Source organism: Camellia sinensis, chromosome 12 (genome assembly GCF_055761805.1).
Source record: "Camellia sinensis isolate YWXY chromosome 12, ASM5576180v1, whole genome shotgun sequence".
Classification (NCBI taxonomy): domain Eukaryota; kingdom Viridiplantae; phylum Streptophyta; class Magnoliopsida; order Ericales; family Theaceae; genus Camellia; species Camellia sinensis.
The window spans coordinates 79412343-79424678 of record NC_138972.1 but is presented as its reverse complement, the minus strand read 5'-3'; the positions used below and the strand labels follow the sequence as shown (position 1 = coordinate 79424678).

General features: G+C 35.0%; 1 protein-coding gene across 1 annotated transcript; it reads right to left on the bottom strand.

Annotated features, from left to right (window-relative positions):
- Positions 1–1042: 1042 nt before the first annotated feature.
- LOC114281751 (calcium-dependent protein kinase 20) lies at positions 1043–11862 on the bottom strand. Its single transcript, XM_028224312.2, has 7 exons — positions 10258–11862; positions 7018–7161; positions 6758–6910; positions 5106–5221; positions 4259–4426; positions 1575–1799; positions 1043–1456 (listed from the first exon to the last, which is right to left on the bottom strand). The coding sequence occupies exons 1-7, from the start codon at positions 11165–11167 to the stop codon at positions 1340–1342; spliced, it is 1833 nt and encodes a 610-aa protein (XP_028080113.2). The 5' UTR covers positions 11168–11862; the 3' UTR covers positions 1043–1339.
- Between the last annotated feature and the right edge of the window lie 474 nt (positions 11863–12336).

The following is a 12336-nucleotide window of genomic DNA, read 5'->3' as shown; positions in this document are numbered from 1 at the left end:
AAATCACTAAAGTGAAACCGCTTTGCCCAATAACACCTTTTTAGTTGCCCAACTAGACAAAACCCGTTTCCTTAATAATAAAGGCACAAATTAAAAAAATTATAAAGATTGTATATAACTTTTTAACATATGTCCAAAAAATAGATGATAAAAAAATCGTTAATCAATGTCTTGGACCAATAGGGCTAGTGCACAACTCGAATAAATGAACTAAACTGAACTCAAAATTGTATAGTCAATTCCTAATTTCTACCGGCAAAAATGAACCAATCAAATGTAGAACCAACCTAGTTTGCGAAAATTCACATTGATTAGTCTAATCCCTATTGTACAAAATTTTAAATTGTTCATATTTTGCTTTACTACCTAATGGGATATATCCACAACAAATTATTGGATACTAGTGGTGCTCAACAAAGGTGTTGATGTGATAATTAGCATTATTGGTGTGCTCTATAGTATATACCAACTTCAATACAATGCATTTGTTCATAAACTGTTCAATTGTATAAACAACACATTCATCTGTATTATTGCACAGTTTAAAACACATACTCTTTTGTTGAAAAGAAAAGAAAAGAAAAGAAGGATAGGATTATGAAAGTCCAATGCATGGAAAACTGTAAAAGGCCTCAACAAGTCCCAAAAAAACACTAAAGATCAATCAGCGAGGAGATGGTTCTTCAAACAACAGGAAGGATACCATCAGTGCAGAAGCGCAGAGAGAGAGAGAGAACAGTGCAATAGTAGAAAGTGTTTTTTATCACATTAACATAATAAAGCTAAATATATGACTTTAAAAAGTTGTCATGCATTTTTGTTAGGATTTGATATTGTTTCATATTGTTTACAAAAAGGTCATAATATACCACTGAAATGCACCATAACCGAAACTAATCATGAAAGAAATCATTAGATAGGAATTTTTTCTTTTTTTTTTACATCAACTATCTATGTGGGAGAAAGAAATCGTATCATTATTAGACCTCATATGCTTCCCCTGTGATATTAAGTACCAAAATACTCTTAAAGCTGCTGGGTATTTCAAAAAAGTAAAAATATCAACTAAAGATATGGAATGTTATGAACAGTGTTGTCCAGGATTTCCAAAAAACAAAATGAAAAGACCTAATTCAAGTAATGAATTGAAACCTGACTAGAAATACAAAATGCAAAAAATTCAAAACGAGATAAGAGCACTCGCTTTCCATCCTTGAAGCCTGACTGATCTTTACAAAGGTATGCTTGCACTTCCAATTCATCGGAGAATCAAAGAGAAAAATTAGACAGAATTACAAAACTTTGAATGTGGTGATGTGGGAATTACCAGGATCAAGGATTAACCAAGCTTGAAGGCTTCCCTCAATCCAATGCTCCCGCTGTTCTGCAAACCCTTCATCCCAAAACTGGTGTCTTGCATCATCGCCACAAATTCATTGTAATCAATACGCCCGTCCTGAAAAACCATCAGAATATGTCCCACAGTATTGAGATCAATGCTCTTCTTATCAAAATAGTTTATATGATATTAAAAAAAAAAAATTAGTATGGGTTTTGGCAGGGAAGCAATTTACATTATCCTGATCAACTTCACTGATAATTTCTTCTAAGTGAACATCTCCCAAACCAAACTGCTCACAGGCCTGTTGGAGCTCATCTTGAGTAATGTATCCACTTCCATCTTTGTCAAAATATGAGAAAGCTGCAAATAGATGATCCTCCTTCTGGATTTTATTCAGATGGAGCATTGCAGCTATGAACTCGCCATAGTCTATAGTACCACTGTTGTCAACATCTGCCTGCAATGTCCATAACAAAATGGTCAAAATAATGAGATATAAATGAAGATCCAATGTCACAAGTAGCCAGCGAGGACAATTCATTCCTAGGGAGCACCTATGCAAGCTAAGGCACTGGCAGCACTGAGCTAAGAAATTTCATTCAACAAAGAAAGATTTAGCATTATCACTAAAAAATTGCAGAGTTCTGTTAGATAATAAGATTGTGTAAGAGAGAAATTGCGTTAATGTAGAAATGTTATCAATTCGTAATTATTGTTCTTGTAAATTGATTTTGGTTAAACACCGTACTCATGCCAGTTAAGTATAAATGCCTTGCTAGCCCCAGCAGCATTGTCATAAATTCATAAAATTTCACACAATAACACATGCATAGGAATAAGTGATGGACATGGATACGGACACAACATGGACACATTGACCCAACAATTTTAAAAAATAAAAATGTAAGACACAGCACGTAGGGACACACATGAAAGATATAGTTTTATATGTTTATTATTATATGTTCACACATAAAAATTTCATACAAAGATGACAAAATCATGCAACATAACACTAATTCCTAGAGTTTGAAAGATGAAAAATTAGTATGTCTAAATCTATATTGTTTTCCTTTTAATATTGTATCCTAAGGTATTTTGTATGAACTTATAATATGTTTCATGTGTATTTGATGGACACTTCCCCAAGATCAGAAGTGTGCTTGGGATCTAAAAAGATTATTAATAGGGACCCATATGGACGAGTCTCCAACACGTATCAGAAAGTTTTCAATGACTGTCAGTGTCTGACACACACTCCACCTTCGTAGAAGTGTACGTGCTTCTTAGATGACCGGTTTTCAGTGTAAATCTTTAAAACAACTGGAAACACACGAGCATAGCTCAAACACAAAAAGGACACAACACAGTGGCAGAACCATTGGACATGCACCGGACTTGTTGAGAATTTGAACGTGAAAGTTTCTATCAAAAGTAGGCTTTTTGCTCGTACAGTAAGTCATGCCCTGCCTTCCCCCAATTTTTGTGGAGAAGTTGAATTTCATGGTTGGACTCATGCCACAGTGCTGGGAGTGCATAGAATTTGCTACCACTCCAGATCACAACCTTTTTCTTACTTCTACAATAGAAAATTATTATAAAAAAAACAAATAGAAAAAAAAATATTTATGCCTACAGAGACTTGGTTCAAGGATGGATGCCTCCAAAACACTCCAAACCTTAGTGGTAGGAAACTCCTGCTGTAGTGACGCTATATTACATGAACTCTTCTATTTCTCCCAAATTACCCGTGTCCACCGGATATGACAAGAGTAAGAGTGTGGGATATGTGTCTGACGCCCGGACCCAATTTAGACACTTGGATCCTCTATTTTTTTACGATGTTCGAAGAAGAAGAAACTCACATTCGCTAGTTACAAAAATTCTAGCTTCTCACATGAATGTGAGAAAAATTCTATAATTTCCCTTAATCTTATTTAATTTCAAGTACATTTCTACATAATTTACAATATCTTATATTAGAATATTATACAATATGCAATATATAAAAGTGTCCATGGCATGTCCCTATACCCATATCCACTTTTTGGACACATATCCCAATCTCCTAAAACTTAAATTTATAAAGCTCTAATGTTTGGACATGTACTCCCACCGATACTTGTACCCAAGTCCAGGTAACAAAGGAGTGACGTTTCTTACTCAAAAACCTTGTTCCGAGCTCCTACATAAGAATTTTGCAAGAAACTCACTCCTATCAAGGAAGAAGCTTGCTCCCAACTAAGATAGAACCTCTCAAACTTGCAAATCTCAAATAAACAAAAGAAAAACAACACAAAGTTATTCTAGTATCTTCAATTTACATCATATCTATTTATACTTAAGAAAGACCACTTGTGGTTGACATCAATCTCTAATTTTTATTCATATTTTAACGCATATATATATATTGATAAATAATTTTTAACGCATATATTACAACTAAGCTGAAAAAATGTTTGTATTATATATTTTATATATATAATATATACATGATCCTATAGGCACTCACAACGTTAGAAACTTCTAAGTTCTAAATGCTTGCTCCCCCTCTTTGTGCAACTAAGCTTCAAACATCTTAACACTACAAGGAAAACAACTCTTGCACCAGAGGCAGGCAGGCTTGGCCAAACACTGCACCAAACGAAATCCACTAAAGCTAGGTTCAGGTTTCTTTACTATAACAAGCTTGGATTGGGGTCAGTTCAGAAACCACTAATCTCAGTGCTACCATGGCTAATGAAGAGTCAAGTAGCTGACTCTTGACAATAATGGAAACTCAACCAGGAAATATTAAAGGACATTCCACTGGTTCCAACCCAAGAAAGAATAGTTTGACAGTGAAAGCTCTATGATAATAAGTGTGGCTTTATATGATAAAAAAAGCTCTAAAAGTAAAGTGTAATTTGCACTTACTGCTTGCATTAATCCATTAATTTCTGAGTCCTTGAGATTTGCGCCTACTCTTTCCAAGCCCTTTTTCAGTTCCTCAAGTGTGATTTGTCCACTGTTGTCTGAGTCTATCATCTTAAACAGTTCTTTCAATCCTGCGATTTCATCTTCAGACAAACTTTCCGCGATGATCTATAAAGAATGAACACAGATAAGTGATTACTAAGTAAAGAACAATATTTTTTTTCTCCAACTACTCTTTCTTTTGTTGGGGGGAGAGAATAACTAAAAGAAAAACTAATTCAAAGATTATACATCAAGATACAACATCCACAAAAAATTTGAGCAAAGAATGCAAGAAATAAATATTCTAAGTCCTACACTACTTTCTTCTAAGAATATTACTAAACATTCCAGATGTTCATGTGCATATAACTGAGCACATACATATATCATATATGGTTTTCTGTTTTGAAATAGGACATTGTGGAAACTATTAAAATCCACTGCTCTAAAAGCTTAACTGTTAAATCAACTTAAGTTATCTACTTTTTAGATATGTCGTCGATATGCCCTCTCATGTGAGCAACACTCCCCTCATGAGTCAAGCATGAAAAGGTTTATAATTCTTAGAAAGGCATCAAGATTTTTTTTTTTTTATAGTTCTTGAGCAAGATTTTTTTTTTTTTTTTTTTTTTTTGGAGCATCAGGAATTGATCACAAGAATTTAAGAGAGCTGTGTAACTTATAGTTGTCACATTTAACACCAATGCACAAGGTTCCTACAGAAATTTTAAACATAAACCTTTCTGTAAATGCATGCCTCTGGTATCCTCATATTTTATCCACATGAAGGATTAGAAGAACTTACCCTGATGGCTATCTTCTTGAGTTTGTTCATTGCAGAGAATTGCTTCAGACGAGATAGGACAGCAGAATCAAGAGGTTTATCAGGAGCTACACCATCAATCTGGACCCAAGGGTGGCCTGAAAAAGAACGTAGCCATTAGTTCAACTAGTAACTTCTTCAACAGAGGGGAGGCAGAAGTAGATTCATCTACTCACTCAGTAGAACAAAAAGGCAACTTTCAAAGTGTATCATAACATAAATTGCTAAAATAATTTTGGATAAATAAAACCTCTGCTTTGAAAACCAAAACTTCCAAAAAGTTCTTTTTGGAGTTCTGGGGAAATATAAAATTGCTTCTTTTAAAGAAAGAAAAAGAAAAGCATCTACAAAATTACTACAGAATTTTTCCAAAAATCACTGCTTTTATTAAAAAAAATAACACACCAACTACCATCACCACCACTACCAAGAATAAAATTCGTGTTTTAAATGTTGGGGCCCTAGGAAAGCTTGTGTGGACGCCTTTTGAAGTAGCTACCATCTTTTTTCTAGATTTTTGCCTTCTCTTGGCCTGACATTGAACCTAATTGGTGACATACTTGAAAGTTTTTCCAAATCATATCCATTAGGAGCGACTAAAGGTTCAAACCAACAGATTTGTTATTTTTGCATACAAATAAAATGTTATTTCCTTATTTAGAAATGTTGTATTCATACAAATGGACATCGATTATGAGATGAATGTTTTAGTCCCTAAGCTAAATTGTATATGGTTTGTGTAGGTGCATAAGAATCACTTACAGACATGAGATATAAACCATAAGCCTTGTAATTTTAAATTGTTCACCTTTGCCGATAAAAGTGAGCTGTCTACCAGGACAATTGTAACATGATTGACCCTTATACTTGATACAATAGTTTATCTCGACCATTCAAGTGGAAGAATTCAAGTTAATATGTTGATGTTGTTAGGTAGCTTGTTATATATTGTTAAACCCATTTCTTGATAGCTTAAGCTTTAAGGACAAGTGATCCCTTTACATGGTATCAAAGCTTAGGGATGGCAGTTTGGCCCCCTCAAAACCCACCCAAACGCTGGGCGCACAAATTTCAGTCCAATTAGGTTTTTAATTCTGTTTTTCATATTAATAATTGAAATGTGTTTCCTAAAAGGATACACATGAGCTTCAGTGAAGTTTTAGGAGAAACATTTGTGAAAAAGAAGTTCTTTGAGTTGCATTGAAAACAATGATTTTCAACCTATGAAATTGTTAATCAATTATTCAATCATAAGAGTGTTTCTAGGGTCAGTTCAGTTCAGTCATAAAAAACACACCCAGGGTTGACCATCATGTAACGGGATCACAAGATGCAAAGATAGGAGCAAGGAATTCTGTGGAGCAATTGTGAATCAAGAGTGTCTAACAGGATTAGAGTCACATGGAGTAGAAAGCAAGCAAGGAACTTTGCAAAAGACTGCAGGAGTTAGGTGAACTCGTTAAAGGCTGTAAGTCCTTTCATCTGTAGGTCCTTAGTCACATAATACAGTAGCATTGCCAGACCGGTTTGAAAAGAGTACATGTAAGAAAAAAAGAAAATCATATCTATTAAATACGGATCTATCCATGCCTGGAGACCAAAAAACAAAGATTTGTAGAAAAATGCACACTTACAAAGAACTTCATGGGCTGTCAGCCGCTTTTTGGGGTCTCTTAGAAGCATTCTCCTCACAAGATCTTTTGCACCCTCGGATATACTAGGCCATGGTTCTGATACAAAGTCAAGGTCGCCTTTTAAAACCTGCTCAAATATTCCCTGCTCCGATTCTGATCCAAATTGCATAGCAATAAAATTAGATGAACACCCAGATTTCTAGAATCATAAAAAGGAATAGGAAAACAAGAAAGAGGGAAAAAGACTTCGGAATTCTTACCATCCCAAAAAGGTGGAACCCCACTCAGTAAAATATATATGATAACCCCGGCACTCCAAACATCACATTCTTGACCATAATGTTTTCGCAAAACTTCTGGGGCCACATAATAAGGGCTTCCAACCACATCAGTGAAGCTTTCATCTGAACGTTGGAATATTAGCACTTACACGATGTAGAGGATTTAAATCAATTGCAGAAAAGAGAAAAAACATGCAATAATGACTTGCACAACAAGACAACAGTGCAAGCACGATTGAGGAGGCCACTTGGGGAACAAATCACTAAGCAGAAAATTACTGATGATATGATACAAACACACATGCAACAGCTTAGTCAAAAATGAATATTAAGATATAGTAAGCTTGTGAAAAATACACATATCCTTTGGTCATGAACGTAGTCAACAAATGAAATCTATTATGATAAAATGTAAAAATATCTAACCTTCTAGTCATTATAGATCAATTGAATGAATGTTATTCTGTTAAATTCTTGACCACCATCTCATCTAAAAACTTAAGTTGTAAGAGAGATCAGTAACTTCATTATTTATATCCTCAACATGCCCTCTCACGTCTAGCCAGGCTCTCATCCATAAAGTGGGTCAAACACATGCAAGTATTATAATTATCGGGTAGGCAGTAATGTTCAAACACAAGATTTGTTGCCTGCTGTGATACCATATTGAATTGTTGACCACCAACCAACTCATCTAAAAATCAAGTTATTTGAGAGAGGAACCTTTTAATATTTATCCATAACATATTCAACAAGGAAATCAATCTTGACAAAAATTGCTTAAGTGCATTATGATATATTGCAAAAAATAATCATGTTTTTTTTGGCAAGCAAACAGTTGAAAACAAATATCCATGTTGCCAAGGCCAAATGAAGCGTACAAACAAAGAAAACAATTTTAAATCTTAGATAGGTGATGGTCAAAATTGCAATTAGGAGTGGGCAATGAGTCAGGTCACATTTGCTTCTCATTGCTGACAATCAGATCCAAAACAAATATATAACCCTAAGTCAAGTTTAATTGGCTTTTTTGCCTTTTGTCTTGTTGACTGAAAAGGTGTGACTAAAAAAGTGATGCATTTGGTACTCAAATAAAATAAAATAAAAAGTTGCTTTTTATTTTTTATTTTTTTTAGCAAATTTTTGCTTTTGTACATCTTAAAGTTAATAGCATTTGACAAACTCCTTCTTGACTTTCTTACCATAAAATGGTAGAAAAACCTTGGAAAAAAATTAAGTGCTTATTGGCTTTCTGGCCATCAAAAAAAAAAACTGCCCAAAAAAACATTTGCCAAACATGCATTATCAACGAGAAACACTAGTTGCTAAGGCTTTTAATGTCACCAACTTAACATTGGTTTCCCCCTATACTACCTGGATCCAGTACATGGAATAGGAACATGATACGAGTCATACGACACATGCTCTAAAATGTGATATGATAGGAGTATACTTGTATAGATTATTATACTACTAAAAATTAAGGTATTTTTAAATCAACTTTCTATTAACAATTAAACAACCAATACAATATAGTCTATTTTGTTTTCAAATTAATCATGTAAAAATACATTTCTAGGAGTATTATGGCTTTTTCTTTTTCTTTTTTAAATTTCCTCCTACGGGAAACTTCAAGAAAATAAATTAAGAAAAAAAATTGGGATTGCTTTAGATCAAAAATTCACTGTTTTGGAATGAAAAACGTAAATCGCTAGGATATTAGCATTTTCGGGTAACATTGGTTTCCTCTCCTCCATAACAGAGCCTAAGCATTGGAAGTGAAAGTGAAGCAAGTCCAAGCCTAAGAAGAAGCTAATAAATTCACCTAAGACCCAAATGGGTAACCTTAGTTGGGTAACCCAAAAAATTTTCCTGCATCACCATAATGATCTCGCCACAAAACTAACCTCATAAAAAATTGTTAGGTATCAATTGCCTTAATTTTATTCTAGTAGATGAAACTAAGGAAGGAATTAAACTAAATTAGAAGTCTGGAAACAAGCGCTCAAACCAAAAGGATTTAAAATTAGTAAGAATAAAATTGAATATAAAGAATGTAATTTTAAAATCAATTGAAGTGGAAATAATAGAGAAATGAAGATTGAAAACCAAAAGATAACAAATAGTGAACATTTTTGTTACTTAGGTTTGCTTATTAATAAGAGGATTATAAGGTTGAGTTTGATGTGATTCATAGAATTAAAGTAGGTTGGCTCAAATGAAGGAGTGCTTCTGACATATTATGTGATCGATGAATATACCAATAAATTTGACAGGAAAATTTTGTAGAACAGATATAAGAGCAGTGATGCTCTACAGAACAGTGTTGGACCACTAAGAAACACACGTATATCAATCAAATGAGTGCAGTAGAAATGAGAATACTTAGACGGATGTATGGTAAGACTAGAAAAGAGAGAATTAGAAATGAATATATTCATCAAATTGTAGGAGGAGCACCTATGGAAGATAAATGGAAGGCCAAGAAATGGGGTCGGATGCTTGAATATGTTATATTTGTGAGTGTAGACTCTCATGTATGGGTTGATGATACCCGGGCACATACTCTGATGCCATTGCACAATTGTAAGCTTCTGTTGTGAGATGTAAATCTAAATTTCACAATATCACATCTCACTCGTGTTTAAAGAGCCCCTTGGTACTACAGCTACTGCCAGTCATGGCATCCATTCCTGGCGGAGATGGGGTCATGACAGATGGTATTGTTGTAGAGACCAGACTAGCTCCTAGCATTTCAATGAGACTGTAACAGTAATCATCTTTTACTTGTATTAAATGTGAGTATAAAGAATCAAACTGATTGCCTTAAATAGAGTTAGTGAGTTTCTATCATTTAAAAGTCAGAGGAATTTAAAAGTCAGAGGAATGTTAGGTACCAGACATTCAAACAGCTACTCCTCCTATGGATCCAAGTCTCAAGTACGAAACCAAGAGAGTTTAACATTTCAGTGATCCAAGGATGAATAACAAGCTTATAGATAAACCAATATAGTGAAGAATTACTGATCCAGATATTACTATCACTAATGGACTTATCAGTCAAACCGCTCAGCGTCAAACTCAGTGCATAACTAAAATCAGATTTCTGACACAATCCAAGAGTGTTTCCAGGCGAAATTTCCAAATTCTAACCATTCTGGAGCTTCATCCCTTAGATCACTTAAATCCAACAAAAAAAAAAAACTGAAAGAATTATACCTGGCCTGAAGAACACTGAGAGCCCAAAGTCGATTGTTTTAAGAGGTGCCTCCTCTTCCTGGTTAACAAAGAGAAAATTCTCAGGCTTCAGGTCCCGGTGCATCACTCCTAAAGAATGGCATGCTTCAACCACACCAACTATTATCCTTGCAAGCTCAGCTGCCTTTCTCTCCGTATAGTGTCCCCTCTGTATTATCCTATCAAAAAGCTCCCCGCCTGCACAAAGCTCCATAACAACATGAACAGCAACAGCATCCTCATAAGCACCCACAATAGATATCACATTCGGGTGCCCTGCCAAATGGTGCATTATCTGAATCTCCCTCCTAACATCCTCCACATCCTCTTCGGTCGTCAACTTCCTCTTTGCAATGGATTTGCAAGCAAACTCCTTCCCAGTTGCCTTCTCCACACAAAGAAACGTCGTCCCAAATTGCCCTTGCCCAAGCTTCCTCCCAAGACTATAAACCTCCTTCAAATTACCCGTTTTCCTCTGCAACACAGACTCAACTTGAAGTCCCACACTTGACATTCGCTTAAAATGGCTTGGCATTGCCTTCTTACTTCCCTCCCCTCTTGTAATCGTTATCTCCCGCTTGATAGACTTCATGTTGTCAACACTTTTGGGCTCCTCTCCAGCTATTTTAACTGGTTCTGGTGGCGTGCTTTGCACACGAACCAGAGGCTCAGACCCATCTTCTCCTCCTCCTCCTCCTCCTCCTCCTTTAGAGGAGGCAGAAGCTGAATCTGAAATTTTCTCCGATTTTTTCGCCTCATTGTTGTTGGTGCTGGCATCTTTATTAGGAGGAGGAAGAGTGTTATCTGGTTGCCGGGTTTTCCAAACTGCCGCTGTAACAGACTGCAAGAACCCATTTTTGCCCAAATTGGGTCCAACACAATTGTTCCCCATCAAATACCAATCTCAGAAATCCTATCCCTCTTGAATTCAAATATTCAAATCAATCTCTATTAATCCCATTAACAATAATCACCCTGTTCCGAATTCAATCTCCCTGATCAGATCATCCAACAAAGCCACATTTTGCCCAAAATTCTTCCCCAAATATTCAAACTCAATAATTCAAAAGTACCAAAACGTACAATCTTATTGAACAATCAAAGAATTCTATTCGAACAAGATCTCAGAAATTTAAGCTCTTTTTCGATCAATTCAAAGGAAAAACAGGGTGAACATAAATCTGGGACTATATACACCAACAAAATCTCCAGCTAATCCAATTATTGATAAAAATAACGAATCGATCAACTAAATTAATCACAATTTATATGCAAAACCAATGTTGGTGACGATATACAAACCCTAATTTTGAAAAATGAAAACTCAGCAATGACTAATCAAAATCCGATAATTGAACACATATGAGCAAAGAAAAGGGTTGAATCGAAAGGAAAGTGAGAGAAAATGGAGGGAAAAAGGGACGAGTAGGTGAGTCGACTCGGAGCAGAAGCGGAATGAATTTCCCGAATGGTTGGTTTTTTGGGTTTCAGTTAAAAATGGAAGAGGCGACGCCCAGTTCCATTCGAAGATTGTAGAGAGAGAGAGAGAGAGAGAGAGAGACATGATCAACCATATTAATATTGTTTCCTTCATTTTAAACTATAGTTTTTATTTCTTTAGATGGCTGTTATTATAGTTGGTACTATTATTTTGTTATTATATGGTTTGATTTCACTGTGGTATGCCATGCATGCATGGGATTGATACGTGCCAGATAATGAAGGTTTAAGAATTATTTTATTTTGATTGTAATATATGATTAATGAAATTGTTTAATGAGAAAAGTAAATTATTATTTTAAAAGATTATTTTTTTTCAGTTTTATCCACTCATATTAGATCACTGTGGGAAAAATCATTATTAATGGTTGACAGAGATGGTGGTGATAAGTAAATTATGTGGACAAATAGATTACATTAAACAAATAAATATATAGGTATAGGAGTAGTATGGTATTTTCAATTATTATTGTCATTTATCATTAGTCAGGGTGGTCTTGAGGTGAGGCGACCAAAGCCTCTTTCAAGCCCAAAATTGAACAAAATTTAAGGGCCCTCAAT

Coding starts and splice junctions, on each gene's coding strand:
- LOC114281751 (XM_028224312.2), bottom strand. CDS start 11,167: ATGGGGAACAATTGTGTTGGACCCAATTTGGGCAAAAATGGGTTCTTG. Junction 7,162..10,257: donor CTCAGTGTTCTTCAGGCCAG/GTATAATTCTTT, acceptor TCCAACGTTCAG/ATGAAAGCTTCACTGATGTG. Junction 1,800..4,258: donor TTAATGGATTAATGCAAGCA/GTAAGTGCAAAT, acceptor TGGACATTGCAG/GCAGATGTTGACAACAGTGG.